The 25,703-nt window shown below is 35.0% G+C and overlaps 1 protein-coding gene and 1 pseudogene across 2 annotated transcripts in view; one reads left to right on the forward strand and one right to left on the reverse strand.

Annotated features, from left to right (window-relative positions):
- The window catches only part of FAF1 (Fas associated factor 1), a 482,102-nt gene that overhangs the window by 141,750 nt on the left and 314,649 nt on the right, over positions 1–25,703 (reverse strand). For both annotated transcript variants that reach the window (XM_012776173.3, XM_075998246.1), the window contains 3 exons: positions 12,712–12,838; positions 11,685–11,748; positions 10,629–10,710 (listed from right to left, as the gene is read on the reverse strand). In XM_012776173.3, coding sequence (XP_012631627.1) covers positions 10,629–10,710; positions 11,685–11,748; positions 12,712–12,838 — 273 coding nt within the window. The remainder of the gene's footprint in view (positions 1–10,628; positions 10,711–11,684; positions 11,749–12,711; positions 12,839–25,703) is intronic.
- On the forward strand, positions 8,149–8,800 carry LOC142864851 (PRELI domain-containing protein 1, mitochondrial pseudogene; annotated as a pseudogene).

Raw genomic sequence — 25,703 nt, forward strand, 5'->3', positions numbered from 1 at the left:
AGTCATATATAAAAAAGATGTAAAACTTAGTCTATAGTATCATTAACCCATAAGATCTGAAGAAAATAAATGTATTTATGGGTTAGCTCTTGGCCCAGCAAAAAGATTCTGACAGCCTACCAATGGAACACAAATCATATTTTAAGGAATTATAATTACCATGGCTTGAGGCAAATGACCTAATTAACCTGTCATTTAGAAAGCTCCATCTTTCCATCTTGTGCATCTCTCTGGTTAGTATGAAGAGAGAAATCCTATTCTCAGAAGGCCAAGTAGGAACCGTGATTGGATAAAAGCAAAAGAAGACATGGAAGTTGCTGCTTGGGGTGAATCTAGTTTAGTTTTCATGCAATGGGGCAGATAGGGCCTTCACTGCTAACATGTAGTCTAGCCCATTTAATCCAGAGAAGATAGCCTACTGGGATTTGGAATAGTGTAATAGAGAAGTGGGCATTACTTGAAATGCCATATGCCCCAGATTATATATATTTGAGACTCAATAGGGTGGTGGAAGTCATAGTAGGTATTTTTTACTTTTTATCATCTACCTACCTACCTATACACACATGTAATTTTTATAACACAAAAGCAGATATGCTACACATACTATTATGCACCTTACTTTTTTCACTTAACAATATATCTTGAACATCATTCCACATCAATATATATAAAGTGGCTTCATTCTTTTAAATGGTTGCAGATTATTCCACTGTGTGACTGTATCATTACTTATTTAATCAGTCCATTATTGATGGGTATTTAAGATATTTGCAGTTTTTGCTATTATAAATAGTACTGTAATAAGTAATCTTGTATTTATTATTTTTCATTTGTATTAGTATCTATTTTAAAGAGATTTCTGCTATCATGATAGGTGAAAACTATTGTATATTAGTGTAGGATTAATCTGTATTTCTTGTATCATCAAAGATATGAAGCATCTTTTTATATTTTATGAGCCATTTTTATTTCCTTGCCTGTGAAATACCTGTTTATTGCTTGCCCATACTATGGTTGTTATCTTTTTCTTAATGATTTTTGGAGTTCTTCATAAGAGTACATTTAGAGAAATGTACACTTTGTGATATAACTTTCCAATATCTTTAATAATGATTTTATGTACTGTTTGACATAAGAAATACTTTGCTTTTTCTCAATATATTTATAAAAGGGTACAAATGATAAGGCAAATATAAAATCAACAAATTCTATCAAAATGTTCCAGAAGAAAGAAAGGCCAGAACATATTAGAGTAGATCTATGACGAAAGCAGTATTATTCTTTTCTATTTTTCTTAGACACTTCCAAAGATGCTGAGAGACAGGATACCAGAAGATACATGTGTATAAAAAGGTACACAAAAGCAAACAGGTTGGGAAATATAGAGCCAAAAAGTCTATAAACTATTTTGTGCTATTATTATTACTGTACTATGGTTTTCTAATCATTTCCTGATACTCCAATAGCTACACATATACAAATGGACACAGATCAGTCTCACTGTCACAAATTTCTCCCCTCTAATCCATCTTGTAAACTGGTATCATATTATTTATTCCTGTATTACAGCTCTGACAATGTCACCCTCCCATCCAAATCCTTTCAAAACCTAACCATTGCCTAACAACAAAAAATATTAGCTGGCGTTCAGGGATTTCCATGATGACTCTTGCCCCCAGACTTTTCTCTTCTAGCCCTACTGTCCTACTGTCCTAGGGCCTTATAAGTACTCTATATACCTATTAAATAGGCCTATTCATCTTCTCTAATATGTATATCTGAATAACTTGACTATTATTAAGCTAAGGATTCATTATTCCAAGGTAGGTTCATCACCAAGATATACTTATCCCCATTTCAGAAAAAACAAAATGGAGGCTTATTATATAGCTTGTCAGTATCAGGACCTACTTTCAAATCCAAATCTGCTAGATTTATTCAACATCCATCTACTATAAACAAACAATCTCAAAGATATTTCATATACATTTCAAAGATATCTTACATATATTACTTTTTTTTTGTTAAACCTTGTGAGGTATGAATTATAATCTAAAGTTTTAAATGTAGAAATTGATGTTCAGAGAAGTTGAGTAATCTGGTTAAAAAGATAGTTACTAGTAATAGCTAGTAAAACAGGAGCCAGAATTCAAACCTGAGAATTCTGATTAGTACTCTTTCTGCCATATCTCTTGTTTTTAAATGAAAATGTTTAGGAGATAGATATGGAACAAGTTTCATTATGTGTGAAGTATTTATCTTTTTAAAATAGGTAATATGAATAAAAAGTACTTCCTAGGATCTGGGAGGGCCCTTTGGGGAAAATGATACAAATATGGATAAAGCCCAGGAATAGAAATTAGTTTTACTTTTGATATCTTAATACATTTTACTAGCACTATTTTTCAAAAACAGCTTTAAAAGATGGTGAATAGCAGTACATTGTGCAGAAAGTTTCACACGGCAGCATATTTTAAAACTAATTTAATAAATTTTAAATTGATTTAAGAAATAATTTTAATATGGATATTAAAGATTTTTACAATTTTAATTAGGCAGATCTGATAACTAGATTGGAGAATTAAAGGCAAATTCTAAAAGGTGCTAATAATACACTGTTTAGTGAAAACATCTAATTACAGAATAGCAGATTTGGTATCGTTGTATTTACGTAAAATATATAGCTTTTTGACTGATAATCATGTTTATAGATTTTATTTAAAAAGTAAAAACATTTACCAGTGGTTATTTTCAGGTTTGGAATTATGTGGTAACTTTCATTTTTTACTTAAAATGTACCTGTATTTTTTTTTTTTTACAATACATTATTTGTATAATGAAAATGCATCATAATTCATATCTCACACATGTGCAGGATGCTGTCCTAGCTGTCACACAAAATTACACCAAAAGATACTGGCCTGACTTTAAGGAATTTAAATTGAAAAGATAACACAGACAAGATGAGCAGACTGGGCATATTTTCCAAAGTACAAAGAAGTTTGTTTGCCTAGTTTTCTGGATGATGGGGTGCTAGAAGCTCAGCAATTAGAGCTATGGCCTCAGATTTGTGTAGAACTTACTTTTCTTAAAGACATTGATCAATGATGGCATTTAAATTTTTTTCAACATAAGGCGGTAGAAATAGCACTACTTTAAAGTGGGCCGATTTAAAAAAAATTTAAAAATTGATAACTAACAAGCACTATTAAAGTGAAGCACTCACTTTAGTGATGGAAATGCTCATTGGGGTTTTCAAAATTCCTTTTTGGAACTGTTCTTAGATCTAGTTCATAAATGAACGAGAAAATCAGTTTTGTTATTTTACAAACATTTCTCAAATTTGTACAAAACTTCTTAATGGCAATGCCTATCTTAGGCACAGTGCTGGGTGCACTTATGGGCAGTACCCCATTTAATCCTCAAAACAACACATATAAAGTGGATATTATCATCATCTTCATTTTTTTTCCATATTAGAAACAGGCTGCTTAGGTGTTTGGGGCCACAGAGCTACTAAGTGGGAAATTGGGAGTTGAGCACTGGTTTCCTTAATATATGTATAATATCTGCAAACAGCAGAGTTAAATCTATGGAGCTATAACAGGATTACTAATATCAAAGCCCAGTCTCCCAAAGGGATGTTTGGGAAAAGAACAATCTTTCATATGAGAGATATGCTATAGCATTGAGATTTTTATTGCTGTTGATTTGTAGTTACTACAAATGTCCAATGATTCTCTAGGGTACTTTTTGTTGTGTGGAAGAAGAGAATTCAGGGGTAGCAGGCATGAGAGGTATGGGGGCTATAAGGAGAAAAAGAATCTTCTTCAAGAAACTCCCAGGGAATCATGGTATAGCCAGTAACTCTTCTGCAACCTTAATTAATGAGGCTCACCAGGGACTCTCATTTATCTAAAGATAAAATATAAGCTTTATTCAAAAAATATCTTTTAAATGCCAGCTAATGCCAGAGAATCACAGGCCCCTCCATGCGTTGGTCCCACTGATCTTTCCAGTTTCATGCCTTGCAGTGCAACTCTCTGTCCTACATTTTTTTTCCCAGTAACGCCAAACTGGTTGTGTAGTCCCCTCATCTTGATCTTTCACTGAATTTACTTGAGATCTTCCTTCTGTTTAGAATACTGTTATTTGCCTAAGTATTTCTCATATTTTAGGATCCAAATTAGATGTACCTCCTTTAGAAATCTTTCCCCTGAACATCTAAGGTAGATGAGGAACCTCTCCTGTATGCTTCTACAGCATATTATACTATATGGATCTTTATATTGTCTTATCTTCCCTGCTAGACTGTGAGTTTATCAAGGGCAGGAAACCTCTATTTCCCAGATTCTTAGTGCACATGTGATAAATATTTATAGCCTGACATCCTTCATAAAGTCAAGAAAGGAGGTCATAAAAGTGATCAACACATTATCAGAAGCCTATTCTTTGTTACAATATACTTAAAAGAAACATAAGAACTTAGCATATCTGCTTTACTGAAGTTGGAGTTCTGCTTTGTACAATATTGTAAATTCCTCAAGAAAAAAGGCAGAAAGAATTATGAGCACTCTCACTACCAAGTGCTCTCAAATGAAATCAGTTTGAAGCAGTTTTCATTAAGATGGATTGAATGTGGCATCGTGAGAAACACTTTATCAAATGTAGTGTTTTACTTAGTGATTAACTATATACCAGTTGATGAAGCTCCCCAAATCCTTTGTAATCCCACCACTCCAATAAACATTTAATGAGTATATAAGTTCAAAAAGCCTAGCAGAGGATTTAAACCTTCAATCTTGTTTTTATTTACTCTTGGAACTCAATTTCTCACTTCAAGTGCAGAATGCTGGTGCTTGAGGCTCATCTGTTGCCCTGGTAAAATTAATGTGCCTCCCACAGTTTAAATTAAACATGTGATATTTAAGATGAAAGAAATTTAGTAAGAGTGCCACAGTATCATTCACACTGGCCTTAAAATGTTTGAACATCAGCAAATTGTTTTCTCAAAAATGATTCATTCAGAAGTTTTAGAAAATAGAACTGAGCAAGATCTGTTTTAACTCTCAAATGTGAAATTTGAAAAGGAGACATGAAGTTTAATAATTAAATCCTGCGGTACAGCAGTTAGCACTGAAAACTAAAATGTGATGGTAAAGTGTAAGCCATGTTTATCTGTGTTAGAACACATGAGCTGTTATTTGGTCCCTACTACTTACTATTGCTATGTCTTGGGCAAGACATGTAGCTTTTCTGAGCTTTCTCATCTCTAAAATGGGACTATGAATATTGTATGTCCCTATCTCACTGTTTGTTGTGGGGTTCAAATGAGATATGCATAGGAAAATGTTTTACAAACCACAGAACATCATATAAATCTAATGTAGCATTACTATTACCATACTTACACAATACACAATTAAAAGGAGATGTATACAGTCTGCTTGATGACTATAATAAATGTAACTGCTTAGATTTAATTCTGCATAATTTATCTGTCATGGAGTTAAACTTCACTTAAGTTTACAGAAATGTAATAAACTATACATAAACTACTGATCTGTAACTTGGAAAAGAGAAAAGAGGGAAGAAAAAAGTCCTGGACGAGGGGAGAAAATAAAGACATTTTATCAGTCCAGAGAAATCAGTAGATTTTGGTATGAAGCAAACATTTAATTACATGAACCAATGATATCATCTGCTAAAACACCTAAATACTAATCAAAAGCAAACAATCAATTGTTTCATTAGAAATATCGAGGAGTTAGTAAACAAGATCTTATACTCCTCTGGGGATTATCAGTCTGAATAAATTCAAATGTCAATTTAGTATACAAGGTAAAAGTTCTTTTGTCTATAATACACTGTATATTTAAGTATAAGTATATACATTTAAAGGTATTATGTGTGAGGTATACATCGTATATCTTATAGAGGCTTTTGAAATGGGATTTTAAAAATATTTATGCCTATTTTGGGAGCTACAGTTTGTTACAAAAGGCCTTGACATTTTCTGGTTACTTCAAATGCTTAGCCATCTTGCTGGAAAGCAGAGACAGATATATCCCAAATACAATCTTTCAAGGAATGAGTTGAAAATTAGGTGATTTTAAAACTATAATAAGATACTCTTTCAAACATATTTATGTCCAATAATAAGTGATTGTTTAAATATAATAACATTGCCACACAGTGAAAGATTCCATAACCATTAAAAATCCTGTTATGACAAAGTATTGAGAATTACTTACAAAGCATTCTTAGAAAAAGCATTTCACTTTAATCTAACAAAATTTTTTGACCTAATCCATTTTTCAGGAAATCAGAGATACAGGAACAAATTAAATAATATCACAAGGAAACAATCAAACAAATCTAGAATTTGGAACAAACTACAAGTCATTTGGCCTGATTTCACAAAGCAAATGCCAGGAAGAAAAGGGAAAATATGCTACTTGCTTAAAAGGGATTTAAGAAATCTAACACTCAAATATAATTTGTGATTCTTTTTTTTTTTTTTTTTGACAGAGTCTCCCATTGTTGCCCAGGCTAGAGTGAGTACCATGGCGTCAGCCTAGCTCACAGCAAACTCAAACTCCTGGGCTCAAGCGATCCTCTTTCCTCAGCCTCCCGAGTAGCTGGAACTACAGGCATGCGCCACCACCATGCTCGGCTGATTTTTTCTCTATATATTTGTTGGCCAATTAATTTCTTTCTATTTATAGTAGAGACAGGGTCTCGCTCTTGCTCAGCCTGGTTTTGAACTCCTGACCTGGAGCAATCCGCCCTCCTCGGCAATCCAGAGTGCTAGGATTACAGGTGTGAGCCACCGCGCCTGGCCTAATTTGTGATTCTTGAGTGGATTGTGGTTCCAAAAAAACAGCTAAAAAGAAATTCTGGGGATAAAGTAAAGTTTGAATATGCACTGAATATTAGATAATATTAGTGAATTATTGTTATTTTTTTCTTTTTCTTTTTCTGAGATAGGGTCTTGCTCTGTTGCCTGGGGTTAGAGTGCAGGGGCATCATCATAGCTCACTGTAATCCCAAACTCCTGGGCTCAAGCAATCCTCCTGCCTCAGCCTCCTGAGTATCTGGGACTACAAGTGAAAGCCACCATACATGGCTAATTTTTCTATTTTTTGTAGAGATGAAATCTCACTCTTGCTTAGGCTGGTCTCGAACTCCTGGTCTCAAACAATCCTCCCACCTCGGCCTCACAGCGTGCTAGGATAATAGGCATCAGCCACTGCACCTGGCCTGTTAATTTTGTTATATGTGAAAATGGTATTATGATTATGTATGAGAATATCATCATTTTTAGAAAACACATACTGAAGTTGTTAGGGGTAAAGTATGATGCCTACAATTTATTTTGAAATAGTTCAGCAAAAAATAATGAATATACAGGGTATCCTAAATGTTTTTCTTCAATATTAATAACTTCAAAACCTTAACTGCTATAAACTTTAAAAAAATCATTTGAAACTTTATTTATATTTATTGGATTTTCTGAAGTTTGAATAATAGATTTTTAATTTATTTTCTGTTCTAGTCAGCATTTGGCATTTTCAAGTAGAGAGGAACTGAAACAAAAATTTGTCATAAAACTTTATGCATCAAAATCACAAAAAATCCAAATAAGTATAAAGTTATAAATAATTAAATTTCAAAGGCTGCTCTTTTGCCAGTTTATAGCAGTTAAACTTTTGGCCACTAACGCTTAGCACTCCATTAAGACTTTGGGATACCTATACATGGAAGAAGCAAATATGGCAACATTTTCAAAATTACTGAATCTAGTTATAGAACATTTGGATGTTCATTGAATTATTCTTTCTACTTTTTCTGTATTAAAATTTTTGAAAAAAAATATTTTGCTTATAAAAAGTTGAAATATTATAAAAGAAGTTATAAGGAAATGATTCTATAATATTAAAAGATGAAAAAAGCTGTTATAATAGGATTATAACATGATTCAATTTTATATTAAATATCTTTAAACATACAATAAAAAACATAGAAAGGGGGTCCAGACAACTCATGGTGGCTGCAGCAGCTTGGGTGTGGTACAGTGGTGACTGAGTTGCTAGCCTGGCAGGCTAATGCTGTGCAGGTGCTGGGCTCGCCCCAGCCAGGATGATGGTGAAGTATTTCCTGGGCCAGAGCATGCTCTGGAGTTCCTGGGACCAAGTGTTCACTGTCTTCTGGTAGCGGTACCCAAATCCCTATAGCAAATATGTCTTGACAGAAGACATAATACACTGGGTGGTGATCCCCTAACCAGAAGTTCTTGTCATGGTGACTCCTGACCAAGACCAATAGGATGTCCCGCTGGGCCAAGCAACTGTTTTCTGTCAATGTGCTCATTCAGTGTACTCCACTGTGGATCCATAGAATCAAACCATGACCACCTTCACCTGGAACATCAACCACACCCAGCTGATGGGGGGGTGGAGGAACCATGTGTTTACTATCTGAACTCTGACAATACTGGCTGTACCAAAATGCAATGGGAAGCCTGGATCTCTTCTAGCTTATTTGGCATCTCCAGAGCTGTCCTGGAATTTGGTCTTGCCTCGTTTCAAAAGCAATGTGACAAGCCAATGAAAGGTTTTGAATACATCTTGGCCAAGCTGCAGGGTGAGGCCCCTTACAAAACACTTGTTGAAACAGCCAAGGAAGCCAAGGAGAGGACAAAAGAGATGCACTGGCAGCTACAGAGAAAGCGAAGGACCTAGCCAACAAGGCAGCCACCAAGAAGCAGTAGCAGCAGCAGCGGCAATGTGTATAGCCAGCCTACCACCACCATAGCACACCAGACAACTCAGCTCAACTCCCTCTGTCTTCTTCCCATTGTACTCTATTATTAAAAATCAACTTCTAGCCCTATCCACTGTCTGGGTGGTGAGTTGTGGGAAGCTGTCCAGTTTGGCATCTGTGGTACACCAGACACATTATCCATGTCTAAGCTGTGCCTGCCATCTCCCTATAGGACAGCTGAGAAAAGAAGTGTGGTGACTTGCCCCTATCCCAGATGGTATGCAGGTGAAGTGGCAATAAACACTAGACTGTAAGCCCCATGAGGGCAGGGCTATTCGTTTTGTTCTCTGATGTGTCGTAAGTACCTGGAACAATATCTAGCACATAGTAGGCACTCAATAAATATTTGTTGAATTAAAAAAATATATAGAAAGAACATATATCATAAAGTTAATAATCTGTGTTAGAATAATTTCTCTTTGCTCTTCAGTATTTTTTGTAAACCATAAATGTATTATCATAAACAAAAATAACAGCCATTTTACATGTATTTAATACTTAAATAAATGCACAAAACAGTCCTTTAAAAGGGCTATTCTGCTATTCTTAGGGTAAAGAATAGTTTGTTTCTTAATCTAAATTCATTAAACTGTCAATGATAGCTCTATGTTTATCATCATAGAATTCAATTTTTAAAAATTTGTTTTAAAATAAAATTTCCTTTATATCAGAATTTAACATAAACTAGAAACCAGGAATCTGAGACATCCTTGTACTTGTTTCCAAAACTCCTTGCTCTCTTTAATTCCACCAGCTTTCCCGTATACTCCATGTACACACTATGCCTTCCTACTTCCCTTTCTTTTATCTTTCATTCATTAAACTTTTATTATTGAATATCTACTATGTTCAGGTACATAAGGGACATAGTCCCTGCCAAAAGAAAACCAAATCTCCTGTGATGACATATACAGAATGGACAATTATAAAAAAATGTGTTAAGTGTACCAATAAGAGATGATCAGAGGGTTTCACTGGATAGTACTAAAGGGGGATATGTGCAGTCAATGTGAGAGAAGTGGAAGAGCCAGGAAGGCTAAGTCTCAGACAAAGAGGAGTTCTCCAGGTAAAGATTAGGATCAAAGGCATTCCTAGCAGTGGGGAAGCATGAAAGAAGAGTAAGATTATGAGGAAATACAATTATTGTATTGCCAGATTTATTAAGTGTAAGGTAGGGAATGGGAAGAGCTGAAGCTATATGGATATGCAGGAACCAGATCACTGAGGTCTTGACTACTGTGTCAACATAACAAATAGAGTGGTTAGCATCTTCTTGCTCAAAATGTACCTTCTGAATTCTTATTACAGACTTTAATCTGCTGGGTTTCAAGATCACAAAGCCCATTTCTATATTTAAGAAAGAGTCTTTTTTTTTGCCCAAAGTGACTTTTGGGAAAAAAAAATTACAGTTGTTAGATATATACTATTACATGGAATAGTCATTTTTGGGAAATGACTGAAGAACAAATCCTCCACCAAGAACTTGTGATTCACATAAATGAAAAGAATATAAACATGGAGCTTGGTCCCTTCTAAACATGTCCACATTTCCTTTCCTCTCTTTAAAAAAAACTGTTTCAGAGCTTGACAAGGCCTTCTGCAAGAGCCAGCAGTACCCTATCACACTAATGTCTCCTCTGAAATGGGCATCTTGGTGAAGATTAGGTTGGCAAAAGAAGCAGAAACAAAACAAGTTTTCAATCTCAAAACAAAAACAAAAATGTTACTCATTGTCTCAGTAGGTCTAATGGTACATCTGTGGCATGCACTTTTTAATCAGAAAAGGTAAGACTACTTACATCTCGGGCTTTCACATAGAAGGCCTCTTGAAAAGCAGCTTCTAATGAGCCAATAAAAAATACAGGATGGCAGTCACCATATCTACAGGAAAAATTAAGTCTATTAATTAAAATACATTTCAAACTCACCTCAAAGTATCACAAGTCTAACCAATGACTTTTAAAGTAAACATTGGGGCTAATGTCTAGTGCAAACTAAACATTAAAACATTTCTTCAAAAGCTTGGAAATGAGCAATTAGGTTTTAGAATTCTTCTTGGCTTATACTGATATATTACAACATAGGAATTTTAAGTATACCTAGCAAATGGATTTAGTAAGTGCTGTGAAACCATGCCATTTATAAGAAGCAATTCTTGATTACTCACTTTCATAAGATATTCCTGGTTACATTAGCCTTAACTTCTCACTTTAGTTCATTTATTACATAATTCCAATACAGAGGAAAAAAAATAGTTTCCTGCAGTTTCTATGTTATAGTATAATACATCAGAAAATAGCACTAAAGAGAAATACAATTTATACCAAAATTGAGTTAAATATTAATCTTTTTTATATTTAAATACCTCACCAGACTGTCAAATGCATATAAAACATTTTATATCTATATTAGACTCTTAAAAGAAGAAGTGCTAAACAATTCCAAAAAAAGTTAAAAGAAAAAAATTCACTACACTTAAAGTTTTTAAATTACTTTTTTTATTTAATTTTATTTTTAAAGAATTATTTGTTTGTCCTAGGAGATACTAAAAATTAGCATCCTATACCCTAGTCCTTTTGGGAATATAATAAAAATATTAAATTAGAATCCACTTAGTCAACTTCGATAAAGATATAGAAATAAGTTGAATAAATCCATGAAGTGGCATAAATGATTTGCTAGTTATCTCACATTGAACCATATTGTTTCAACTCTTAGGGCTGTATAAATTGATAAATGTAGCCTTTGAATACTTTAGGGAGAAATTTTAAACAATCTATAATTAAAATTGCCCCAGAAAAATCACAGTAGCATGAAAGAACATCAATTTTATATATTTAATGTCCTAACCCTACCTTGAAGAAAACTCTGCTGTAAATTGTAATAAGGCATCTCCTTCATTTTCTGCGTTTTCTGGCACTAAAAAACAAACAAAAGAAAAAACAAAAACAAAAAAAACAAAACAAATAGACACAAAAAACAAACCACATAACATCTAATCCCACATATAAGAAATATATTTAATCAATAAAGAGGAAATAAAATTAAATTTTAGCTTCTGTGATATATCTGAGGGGACATTTTAACTCAACATATATTAGATTTTATCAAACCAGAATTAAAAACCTTAAAAAAATTCCAAGTTTATAAATTTTGGAAAACCAACTGACACAATCCTGCTAAGCATTTATACTATGTGGCAGTAGTCATTTAGGATTTCCATGTTTTCTTGAAATAGACATCTTGTGATTAAATTATATAAAAAGAGTCTGACATTATTTTAAAGATCTCATTAATTGGGAAAATAGTCAATTCTATGTAAATATCACATAAACTTCTGCCCAGAGGAATTCTCTATTTCACAGAATAAATGAGTCAGTTAAGAATTTATTTTAGTGTTCATTTGCCATATAGCATTGCTAGTTATTCTACAGTATGCATCTCATTAAGTAGAAGTGAGAGAGATGGCACATTTAGTTTACTTTTTTCCCTTCCAAAGATGGGTACCAGTGAACAGAAAAGTAATATTACTATTTTTAAAACTGGTAAGATGTGAGGAAACACGTACCAGTTACAGAAAGTACAGCTGTTTGTTAACCTTTAGGACTAAATAAAGAGAGTTATAACTAATTATATATGTAAAACAAAAGTTACTTTCCTTTGCATTTTTTATGAATTTTCCTAATGTGCCGGGAATTTTTGAGTTTAAGATAATTAAAATTCAAAAGGCTCTGGTTCTAATGAAGAATACCCACTCACTATATTTTCCCTCTCCAAACCTGAGGTCAGCAAGAGATTTTTAAGTTCGCTGTCCTTCATAAGTTTGTGCACTAGAAGGGAGAATTAAAATGCTAGACCCAAAGAGCTATTATTAATACTCACTCATTGAAGATTTTCTCAGGGCAGATGATGCCATGCCGAATACTTCTCCATCATCCACTCCAAATTCTGTAGCATCTTCAAAGTCATCTCCATCACTATCACTAACCATATGAACATCGGTGCTTTGCTATTTAAGGAAAGCCCTGATTAGTTCCATATTGACTTTAACATATCAAATTCTAACATATAAGTTATGTAATCACAATAGGATTTAGTCTTAAAAGAGTTTTAACCAATACTTTTCAAATAAGAAGTCATTAGCTAGACTAAAGCTTACTATTTTTCATTTTAAGTCTTACCTACATTTATAAACTTGCCGTGATACTTGTAGCCCAAAGGTTGGAGACTGAGGGAAAACAAAAGAATGCTTACATACTCAATGAAGATAGGGATTTTTGTCTGTTTTATTTCCAGCTTATACTACACAATTAAGTGCTCAATAAACTAGGAAATGGGTACAACTGGAGAAGTCAGAGATAAAGAAGTAAGCTACCAGTCTCTCAAAAAGCTCACACTAATCTATATTTGGCAGGTAGAAACAATGGTAGCATTTTCAAACTTGTCATTTCCTTACTGCAGTGGTTTCCAAATTTTTCATTAGTAAAATATGGTATGCTATCTTCATGACGTTATCAGAAGATAACATGAAATACACTATATATGAGAGTTCTTTGTAAACTGAAGCTATTAAATATGAGCTGTAATAATGATGTTTAATTTATGAACATTATTGAGAATTTACTGCATGCTGGGCACTGATAAACATTCTCTGCTTATTTTGCTTTTGGCAACATGAGTCGATGTTTAAGGTATTAACAACATCAGCTTCAAAATATGAACCAGGCTACTATTCTCTCTGGGGTTAGAGTGAAATTCCAAAATACTGAGATTTAAAGCATTAGAACTGGGTAGTGAGTACTGACAAATATTCAAGCCTTAGGTGAGAAGAGGGTTCAAGTAAGGTATCTGGAGACATGCCTGTCTACTATGACTACGAAGACTATTTAATAAATGAAATGTCTATCTTTTAAAAATATGGTATTATGTACTTAAGTTATGAAAATGGGGAAACTATTTGATCCTTCAGTCTATGCAGAAAAACCTAACACAGAGATAAATATTTGACAGAAAAGCATTAAGAGAAACAGAATCTAAGACTCATAAAATGTAGCTAGAGTGAATGTTAGAGGTCAGCCAGTTATTGAATCATAGACTTTTAAAGGTGGAAGGGATCTTAGAAATATCTCATTAGTGGTTTTCTAACTTCTTTTCATGGAGTTACCTTCCTCCCCTAGGCCCAAACAAAATATTAAGTAAAATGGCAATGCACACAATAGATAAAAGTAGGGCTACTCTCACTGAGGCAGAGGGAGCGCAATGGGGGACCCTGATATTCTTAGAGTTGGCCTTTTCTTCCTCATATCTGTTTGACAGCTGGGGTACCTCCAAAGGATTTCAGAATCCTTTGGAATCCTTTCAGAATCCCTGGAATACTTTTTGGAACTGCTGATCTAGTAGGTCTAACAGTTCCAAATGATTAAACTAAGATATTTACTCCATTTGACTCAGTATGCTCAGCATTTCCTCCTTGAGCATACCCAAGCATTAATGCCCAGAATCATAATCATAATATTTTTCCCTTGTATCTTTAGGACAGCCTTTCCAATAGTTTAGATAGACAAGGCAATGAAGATACACTTGTTGTCTAATACATTGGAGGAATAAAATAAATGCTCCTTTCCTTAGCCAGTTTACCCACTATTCTGATTCTACCACTATTTCTTACAGACACCTTGGTTCTACAGGCAATCCTAATCCTCCCTTGTTTGTCCTGTATAGTCAAGATAAGCTATTCAACAGCTTTAAAATTCAACACCCCCTCTCATTTCAAAGCAGTAAGGGAGACTCCTCGACAAAACAAACATTTACTAGGACAACTGTGCTTGAATTCCCTCTATGTTTCAGGCAGTCAAATATCTGAAGCGTGAAGTTCCCTTTAACTTTGAGGCTTAGTCTTAAACAAGTAAAGGCTCAAGATCTACAAGGCACATTAATACATTCCTTTACAGTGCCTGACCAGGTTCACAGATAATCAAATGGAAAGAAATAAAGGTCAGTATGACAGACCTTTTCACATCCTCTATCACTGTACTCCACAACCTCCCCCCACCCTGCAAACAAGTTTGCACAGCAAGAGGTAAGCTGTATAGCAAGAGGTGAGCAGCAGGTGAGTGAAGCTTCATCTGTATTTATAGCCGCACCCCTGGTCTGTGGAAAAATTGTCTTCAATAAAACCAGTCACTGGTGCCAAAAAGGTTGGGGACCTCTGCAATCAGCTTAAGCTACTATCTCAGCCTTTGCTTAAGTCTTGCCTAGTACTCATCCCTCTCTTTGAGATGTATCAGGTAAAGATCAAGAGGTGGGGGAAAGGAGAGAAAAAAAGGGAATGTTCTCTGCAGATGCTTCTTTCTTTTCTTACCCCTTTTACCTTACTGTCCCAGATCTATCGTCTTTCTCCAAATCCAGTTTTCAATTAAATAATAGCCCCCTTCAATAACAATAGGACTTTAGCTCATACTAAGATACTGATTTTAATTTTCTCATTGTGTCTCCATTATTCATTTTGCCTTCACAAAGTACAGAATTTGCCCTGACAATCCCAGAAAACAAAATCCTAGAACCATGACATCTTCAATAGGAGGTATCTAAAAAGCCGATTTTGTTGGAAAAAGTATATTCCAAATATGAATTATTGAAGTATCTGCAAGAATGAGCTACTTAATTATGTATAAGGGACTCCCAATCTCTTCATATTTTCTTATCAGCCATCTAACAGGTTAGGAAAAGCTTTTTCTAAAAAATGAGATAAACAATCTTTTTTTCATTAATGTTTGCTGATGAGAATAGATAATCTCTTGGAATCAGTCATGGCTATCCTAAAATTCTTTGACTCCAGAAAAGCTATTTATTAAGAATTGTAAAAACAGCTAAAAAAAAAAAAAAAGCAGTGATTCCATTTTGGCTATTTATTGCATTCATTTATTATCTTTATCATTCAAAAAACATTTATAAATCCCTACTAAATGCCACAATGCCTGAAACTGTCCGAAAGATATAGTCTATGCTCTCTCAAGGAGCTCTATATAATATATACAGATAATTATAATACTGAGTGATAAGTATTTTGACATAAAATTCAGAGAAGAATATCCAACTCACTAGGGGGGGGGAAGATCAGGGAAAACTTTCTGGAAGATATGATAACTAAACTGTTTAAGGCAAAAATTTAGAACTCGTAACTGGCATTAAAGCAAGATCATAACTGAAGCAGTTGTTCCTTTCAGCAAATTTTCACTAATTACCTACTATGTTGAGGCACCAGGTTAAAAGCTAGGTATACAGAGATAAAACATGACATCAGCCTTTAAGAAATTTCCTTTCTAAAAGGAAGATACATTTAGTGACGAATATTTCTTTTTTAGTGTGTTAAGTAATACAAAAAAACCTGTAATATGTTTTTGGAGAATAGAGGGAGAAAGTGATTCGTAGGATCAGTGAGGAAGGCTATCCAAGGCTTCACACAAGTATTAATATTTAACCCACACCTTGAAGGAAAGATATCATCAGTGTGGTGGAGTATGTGTATAGGAAGACTGGTGAGGAGGGAGTTGTATACTAGGCAGAGTAAAAACTCATGCAAGGAATTGGGTCTTAAAAAAAAATCAATAAAGAATTCAGAAAAGTAAACTGAATCATCAGCTCTATGTGTGAGATATAAGTGTGGACTGGCAGTAAGGACAAAAAGATTTGATGGAACTAGATTGTGTTAGTCCTTAAACTGGCATGCTAAAATATTTTAACTTTACTCTGATGGGAAAAGGGAAATCACTAGAGGTTTTTAGGCAGAAGAGTATTAAAGAAAACAAATCTAATGGCAGTGTGTGTGTGTGCGCACGCGCCTGTGTGTGTGGGATGGTGTGGTGGCATATGGCAGATAAGACAGGAAGATATGAGAGGGAAGACCTATTTCAAAGTTTCAGGAGAGGAACAGGGCATCTACACTTGAGCAGTAGCAGTGGAAACTGACTAAAGGTGACAGACTTAAAATATACTTCAACAGAACTGATAGGAATTGTTGACCAATTAGACTTGGAGATGAAGAAAATGGAAAAGGCAAAAATAACATCAAGATTTCTAGTCTGTGTCATTGAGCGGGGAGAGAAAGCCAATACTGGTGAGGGAGAATCTTGAGGCCAGTCCTCAGAATAAATCTGAAGTGGCTGTACCACATCCAGGTAAACATATCTCATAGGTGACTAAAAAGAAAACTAAAAACTAAAACTAAAACAAAAACACTTTCTCAGGAGTTCAGGAACAAGGTCCAGATAAGATTTAGATTTGGAAGCAATCAGCATATAATTAATAGTTAAGGTTACAAGAGTGACGATTATCACTCCTATAAAAATAGAGGAAGAAGAGTGATAATGATTACAACTCACAATAGCTCTATATATGTATCTATATATTTTCCAATTGGTGAAGGAGGAGAACCCAGTAAGAAATGAATAAACAGCTGTCAAAGATTACAAAATAAATTGAGAAAGTGTTATAGAAGGAAGGTATAAGAAAATTTCTAGAATAGGAGTGGATGACAAAAACTGTAAGTAGATTTAGTAGAATGAGGATTAAGAAAGAAATAGCTATGGTATTATAAGGAAATCAACAATCAACCACCACAACCAAAAAACCCCAAATTTTTAATCAAAGGTCATAGGGTTGAATACTCTTATCATTTTCTGTATGATTTTAGGCAAGTATCTTCACACTCCAACTCTAGAATGTGACTAATACTGACCTCAAAAATACTGTGAAAATGAAAGGAGATGGCATAGCCCATACAGTAACTTACAAAACTTACTATTTTAGCTGACTTTAATAGATAAATTCAATTTTAGTCACACAGTGCAAAGTAGCCAATTGTAGGGAGTTATGTGAATAGAAGATGAAGAAATAGAATCATTCAATATAGATTACTCTGAGAAACTTAGATGTGGAAAGAAAAAAGAAAGAGGGAGCTAAAGCATGAGGGAGCGCGAGGTTTGAAGGAATATATTTTTTAGAAGATTTGAACATGTTTTCAGGATGAAGAGAAGGAAGCAATAGACAAGGAGAGGATAAAATGCAAGAGAGACCCCATACCTATTGAGTCAGTGTTGTGGGACAAGCTAGATAATGGGCAGAACATAACCTCTAATAGCAAAGAAATTTCTCAACTAAGAGAATAAGGCAAAAATTTGCTGCCACCATAAAAATATCCTCTTTGAACAGTAAAAATGAAAGGTTCATAAAAATCTCAAGGTATCAGATCAATTGGGACAGTTTCAAAAAACCATTTGACCAGTGACCAGAGTAAACAGTTTCTGGCTTGGGTCCAATATAAGCACTAACATGAATGAGGAGATAGGTTTTTGGGAGAACATGGTAAGTTCAGTTTTATACAAAGTGAATTTGAAGTGGGCATTCAAAGAGATTTGTTTAGGAAGCAACTAGATTACTATTTAGCTTGTCTGCCTGTGGTGCAATGTCACATACTATGGGATAGGGAATCTGCAGCTTTCTGCTTTCAAGATTTTCTTCTTTTTGATAATAACCACACTAACAGGTATGAGGTGATATCTCACTGTGGTTTTAATTTTTCATTTCCCTGATGATTACTAAGGTTGAGCATTTTTTCATATACTTTTTGGCTATTTGGATCTCTAGCTTTGAGAAATGTTTGTTCAGGTCCTTTGCCTATTTTTAAATTGGGCTTTTTGCTTTCTTGCTATTGAGTTCCTTTTACATTTTTGATATTAACTCTTTATCAGATATATGTTTTGCAAATACATTTTCCCATTTTCTAGGCTGCCTTTTCACTCTGTTGACTGTTTCCTTAGGTGTGCTTTGTAATTTGATGCAATCTCACTTAGCCATTTTTGCTTTTGTTTTCTGTGCTTTTGGAGTCAAGTTCAAAAAAGTATTGCCCAGAACAATGTCCTGAAGCATTTATCCAATGTTTACTTTCAGCAGTTTTATATTTTCAGGTCTCAGATTTAAGTGTTTAATCCAATTTGATTTAATTTTTGTATACAGTGAGAGATAAGGGTCTAGTTTCATTCTTCTGCCTATGGAAGTTTTCCCAGCACCATCTGTTCAACAGACTGTCCTTTCCCCACTGTATGCTCTTGGCCAAAGTTAAGTTCACTACAGATGTGTGGATTTATTAATATTTCTGGGTTCTCCAGTCTGCTCCATTGGTTTATTTGTCTGTTTTGATGCCGGTACCATATTGTTTGGGTTACTACAGATTTGTTGTATAATCTGAAGTCAGGTAAGGTGATTCCTTCAGGTATTTACTTTTTATTTTTTGTTCAGGATGGCTTAGGCTATTCTGGGTCTTTTGCAGTTCCATTACTTTTTATATTTTCTGTGAAGAATGTCATTGGTATTCTGATGAGGATTGCACTGAATCTGTAGATTGCTTTGGGTAGTACAGAAATTTTAACAATATTGATTCTTTTAATCCATGAACATGGAATATTTCTCCATTTTTCTGTGTTCTATTTAAGTTCTTTCATCAATGTTTTATAGTTTTCATTGTAGAGACTGTTCACTTTTTTGGTTAAGTTTATTCCTAGGTATTTTATTTTATTGTAGCTATTATAACTGGGGTTACTTTCTTGGTTTCTTTTTCAGACTGTTTACTGGCGGCATGTAGAAATGCTACTGATTTTTGTATGTTGATTTTGTATCCTGCAACTTTACTGAATTTGTTTATCAGTTCTAATAGTTTTTTGTAGGTCATATGTGTCTAGGAATTTATTCATTTCTTCTAGGTTTTCTAATTTAGTGGCATATAGTTGCTCACAGTAGTCTCCAATGATACTTGGGATTTCTGCAGTATCAGCTATAATGCCTTTTTCATCTCTGATTTTATTTTGGTCTCCCCTCTTTTATTCTTAGTCTAGCTAAAGGTGTATGTGTTTTATGTATCTTTTCAAAAAACAATTTTTTGTTTTGTTGATCTTTTGTATTTTTTTTCAATTTTCTCTATTTATTCCCTGATCTTATTTCTTTTCTTCTGCTGATTTTGGATTTGGTTTGCTCTTGTTTTTCTAGTTCTTTGAGATGCATCATTGGCTTTTATACTTTTTTGATGTAGGCACTTATTGCTATAAACTCTCCTCTTATTACTGTTATTGCTGTATCCTATATGTGTTGATATGTTTGAGAAATTTTTAAATTTCCTTCTTAATCTCTTCATTGACCACTTTATATATCTGGTAGAATTCAGAAGTAAAGCCATTGGGACCTGGGCTTTTTTTGATGGGAGACTTTTTTATTATTGATTTAATCTCCTTATTATTGGTCTTTTCTTCTTCTTTTTTATTTTAATAGAGACAGAGTCTCACTCTGCCACCCTGGCTGGAATTCTTGGGCTGAAGCAATCCTCCTGCCTCAGGTTCCTGAGTAGCTAGGATTACAGATGCTAGCTACTGTACCCAGCTAATTTTTTTCTTTTAGAGATGCAATCTTGCTAGATTGCCCAGGATGGTATCAAACTCCTGGGCTCAAGTGATCCTCCTGCCTTGGCCTTCCAATGTGCTAGGATAACAGGTGTGAGCCATTACACCTGGCCAAGATAACAAAATATTTTTTTCAAGAGACAGGGTTTGCTATGTTGCCCAGGCTGGATTTAAACTCCTTGAATGTTCACCCAAGCAATTTTCCCACATCAACCTCCCAGGTAGCTGGGATTAGAGGCATATGCCACTGCACTTGGCTCAGATTTTCTATTTCTTCATGGCTTAGTCTTGGTAGGTTGTATGTTTCTAGAAATTTATACATTTCTTCTAGGCTATCCAATTTGTTGGCATATAATTGTTCATAGTAGTTTCTTATAATCCTTTGTATTTCTGTGATAACAGTTGTATTGTAATGTTACCTCTTAGAAACTTCACTTTTTATTTCTTAGTCTAGCTAAAGGTTTATTAATTGTATTTTTTTTAAAAACTATTTGTTTTGTTATCTTTTCTATTGTTTTTATAGACTATATTTCAATTTATTTCTGCTCTGATCTTTATTATATCTTTCCTTCTGCTAACTTTGGGCTTCATTTGTTCTTCTTTTTCTAGTTCTTTGAGGTATAATGTTAAGTTTCTTTATTTGAGATCTTCCTTCTTTTTTGATTTAGGCTTTTATTGCTATAAACTTCCTTTTTGAACTGCTTTTGATGCATCCCTTATGTTTTGTTATGTACTGTGCCCATTTTCATTTGTCTCAAGATATTTTTTAATTTCCTCTTTAATTTTTTCTCTTGATTCACTGGTTGTTCAATAGCATATTGTTTAATTTCCATATGTATGTGACTTTTCTTTTCTCCTCCTATTATTGATTTCTAGTTTCATATTACTGTGGTCTAAAAAGATATTCAATACGATTTCAACTTTTTAAAATTTATTAGGATTTGTTTTGTGGCCTAACATATCATCTATCCTGGAGAATATTTTGTCTGCACTTAAGAAGAATGTGTATTCTGTTGCTGTTGCATGGAGTGTTCTGTATACATCTGTTAGGTCAATTGGTCTGAACTGCTCGATGATTTTTTAATTTAAATAAGTTTGCTTTCTCCTTCATATACAAAACTTAAAAAAAAAAAATAAGTTTGCTGCCCCTTCCTCTTTCTCATCTCCTTATATGGACCTCTTATTCTGCAAATGTTGGATTAATGGTGATCCAGAGATCCCACAGGCTTTCTTCATTCCTTTTCATTTTTTTTCCCCTCTGACTGGATGACTTCAAATTATATGTCTTCAAGTTCACTTACTCTTTCTTGTGTTTGATCTATTCTGCAGTTGAAGCTCTCTATTGCATTTTTAAATTCAGTCATTATATTCTTAAGCTCCAAAATTTTTGTTTATGTTTTCAATCTCTTTGCTTAGCTTCTCATTTTGTTCTTGTATTGTTTTCCTGATTTTATTAAATTGTTTTTCTGTGTTCTCTTGTAATTGCTGAGACTTTTTAGAATACTTTTTGGAATTCTTTGTCAGGCAATTTGTATATCTCCAATTATTTGGGGTCAGTTACTGAAATTTATTGTGTTCCTTTGGTGGTATCATGTTTCCCTGATTCTTCATAATCTTTGTATTCTTATTCTTTTTTTGTTTTGTTTTGTTTTTGTTTTTGTTTTGTTTTTTTTTTTTTTTTTTTTTTTTTTGAGACAGAGTGTCACTTTGTTGTCCAGGCTAGAGTGAGTGCCGTGGCGTCAGCCTAGCTCACAGCAACCTCAAACTCCTGGGCTTGAGTGATCCTTCTGCCTCAGCCTCCCGAGTAGCTGGGACTACAGGCATGTGCCACCATGCCCGGCTAATTTTTTTATATATATATCAGTTGGCCAATTAATTTCTTTCTATTTATAGTAGAGACGGGGTCTCGCTCTTGCTCAGGCTGGTTTTGAACTCCTGACCTTGAGCAATCCGCCCGCCTCGGCCTCCCAAGAGCTAGGATTACAGGCGTGAGCCACAGCGCCCGGCCTGTTTTTGTTTTTGAGATACAGTCTTGATCTTGCTCAGGCTAGTATAATCCTTGTATTCTTGTGAAGGTGTCTGTGCATCTGAAGAAGGAGTCACCTCTTTCAGACTTTATGAACTGGCTTTGGTAAAGAAATATCTTCACCTGTGGGGATGGAGAGGAAGGGAGGAACTCTGGGTCATGCTGTGGTACTGGGTCTAGTGTCACAAGGAACCAAACATGGTGGTATGTGGTTACTTGAGGTCTGAGGGTGGGGGAGACTGGATGTCGTCAATTCAGGCAGCTGGAGCCTGTGACATCAGCACCTGTGTAGCCCTTGGTAGCAAGAGCAGTGAGAGGTCTGCAAAGACTGTGGAGGTACTGGGGTCCTCTGCTATGTCTCTCTGTCCAATGGGAATGGACGAGAGGGCTGGTAGCAATGTGTGTACATCCTCTAATGTGGAGGCTGGCTACAAACACATCTGTGTCAGCAGATGCCAACTACAGGCTCATGCACTGGGGAGAAGGCTGGGGACAGAAGCAAGGAATGAGGCTGACTGAGGGAGCACACATGGCAGTAGGGACTGGCTGCTTGCATGTGCATAACTGCAGGGGCTCTTGGGATTAGGTGACAGGAAATAGGTTGTCTGTGTGTATGTAGGCAGCTATGGGGCTATACGTGGCTGCAAGCACTGTGGTGAGGGCAGGAGCTGAAGGGTAAGTCCAGCTGCTTATGCATATACAACCGTGGGACCCAGGGCTAGCAGCATGCAGTAGCCTAGCTACAAGGGTTAGCCTCAGATACATGTGGTGGTGAAGTTGGAGCCTGAGGTGGGGGGCTTAAGGGGTGTTTGCAGACACATGTGTGGTCACTGTGCTGTGTCCTTGGACCAAAGCATACAGAGTCAGCAACTGGGGTGCCACTGGGAAGAATAGGTGATGGCTTAGGCACTTGGAGAATGCAAAGTCTGCTGAGGCAGCACTTTGGACTCAGGGGTCAGCAGCTCAGGTGACTTTGAGGGAGGAAGGAGAAGACTGGTGGGTTAAGTACCCAAAGACTACTAAGGGTACTGGGCTGGATTCCCAGGCAAAAATGACCATTGCAGTAGCAGTCTTGCAGCTCTGAGTATTTACTCATTTTTGAATTGGGTTGTTTGGTTTTATGTTATTCAGTTTTAGGAGTTCTCTACATATTATATATCAAATATTTTCTCCAATTCTGTGGATTGCCTTTTTACTCTATTGATAGTGGGTTTTGATGCACAAAAATTTTTCATATTCATGAAGTCCAGCTTCCTTATTTTTTCTTTTGTGGCTTGTGCCATTAGTATCACACCTAAGAAATCATTGTCAAATCTACTATTGTAAAACTTTTGTCGATGTTTTCTTTTTCTAACTGTTGTATTGTTTTAGGTCTTAGAGTTTGGTCTTTGAGTTCATTTTTGTATATGTTGTTAGGTAAAGGTCCAATTTCATTCTTTTGCACATGGACAATCCAGTTTTCCCAGCACCATTGCTAAAAGGCTTTCCTTTCCTCTATTGAAAGGTCTTGGTACCCTATTCAAAAGTCTTTTGAACATATATGCTAGGGTTTATTTCTGTATTATCTATACTATTCCATTGGTCCATGTCTGTCTTTATGCTAGTATTGCACTGTTTTGATTACTATAGCTCTGCAGTAAGTTTTGAAATCAGGAAATGAGTCCACCAGCTTTGTTCTTCTTTATCAGGATTGTTTTGGCTATTCAAGGTCCTTTGAGATTCCATATGAATTTAGTATGAATTTTTTGATGTCTTCAAAAAACATAACTGGGATTTTGATAGGGATAGCAATGAATCTGTGGATTGCTTTGGGTGGTATGGACATTGTGACAATATCAAATCTTTTAACTCATGTACATGAAATGTGTTTCCTTGTATTTATATCTGCTTTAATTTCCGTCAGCAATGTAGTTTTCATAGTATAGGTCTTTCATTTCTTTGGTTAAGTTAATTCTTAAGCACTTTATTCTTTTTGATATTATTGTAAATGGAACTGTTTTCATAATTTTCTATTCAGATTGTTTTTACTATATAGAAATGCTATTGAGCTTTGTATGTTGACTTTATTATATCCTGCCACTTCAATGAATTCATTTTTTAGTTCTAATAGTTTTGTTAAGTGGAATCTTTAGCATTTTCTACATATAAAATTACATTATCTGTTAACAGAGATAATTTTACTTCTTCCTTTCTCATTTGGATGCCTTTTATTTCTTCTTCTTGCCTAATTTTTCTGGCTAGAGCTTCTAGTACTATGTTGAATAGAAATAGTGAAAGGGGACATCCTTGCTTTGTTCCTGATCATAGTGAAAAAGCTTTAATCTTTCACCATCGAGTATGGGGTTTGCTGTGGACTTTTTATACATGGCCTTTATTATACTGAGGTAGTTTCCTTCTATACCTGGTTTGTTGAGTGCTTTCATCACAAATAGGTGTTGAATTTTGTCAAATGCTTTTCTGCATCAATTTAGATGATCAAGTGTTTTTTTTCCTTCACTTTGTTTATAATGTGTATTACATACATTAAGGATCTCATTAACTCTTGCTTGAGCTAGTACTATAGACTCATACCTGATTTCCCAGTCTCCAATATTGTTTCCCTTAAATCTATCCTCTGCACAGTAGTTAGAGTGCTCTTCTCTAAAATGTATATTTTGGGGGAAAAAAATCATCCCACTTAAAAATCTTTTATTGTTCCCCAGAGTTCAAGTTCTCCATGTGACATACAAAACTTATTTACTTTTGCCTCATCTATTAGCTTCCTTTTTCTCCCACTTTATTCTGTGCTGATATCAAACTGCACTTGTCTCTCCCCCTCCCCATACTACATCAGATCATGCTGTTTCCCTTGAATGGAACATAATTCCGATGATTCTTTATTCAGCTGACTGTGACTCATTCTCTGTAAGTCAATTTCGATGTCAACTCTTCTAGTCTTTTCTTTTTCTTTAAAAAATATTCTTTCACAAATATAAACTCTGTGTCTGCTACATGCCAGACACTACAGTAGGTATTAGGGTACAAAGGTGGATAAGGCAAACAAGGCTCTTGCCTGCAAACACTCTTTACAGTTACACTGCCCCCCTATATCTGTGCTTCCTTAGCATCTCATGCTTGCCTCAATTTTCTCATTAATCATACAAGAGGAAATTATCAGTTTAACCTCATCTGACCAGCACATAGTGAGCATTCAATAAACGTTTCCTTAATCACAGTTATAAACCAATGCTTTTAACATTAACTACATTTGAAAAAAATTTTTTTGTTAGTTTTCGGTTAACCTTTCTCCTTCTCCAGTATCAATTGAGAATTAAACAATTTCCAAGGAGCTAGGATCCGCAGAGCCCCCACACTGTGTAACCCACGCAGCTGAGGAGAGATTGGTACCTAGCTAGGTACAC

Source organism: Microcebus murinus, chromosome 2 (assembly GCF_040939455.1).
Source record: "Microcebus murinus isolate Inina chromosome 2, M.murinus_Inina_mat1.0, whole genome shotgun sequence".
NCBI classification, from domain to species: Eukaryota; Metazoa; Chordata; class Mammalia; order Primates; family Cheirogaleidae; genus Microcebus; species Microcebus murinus.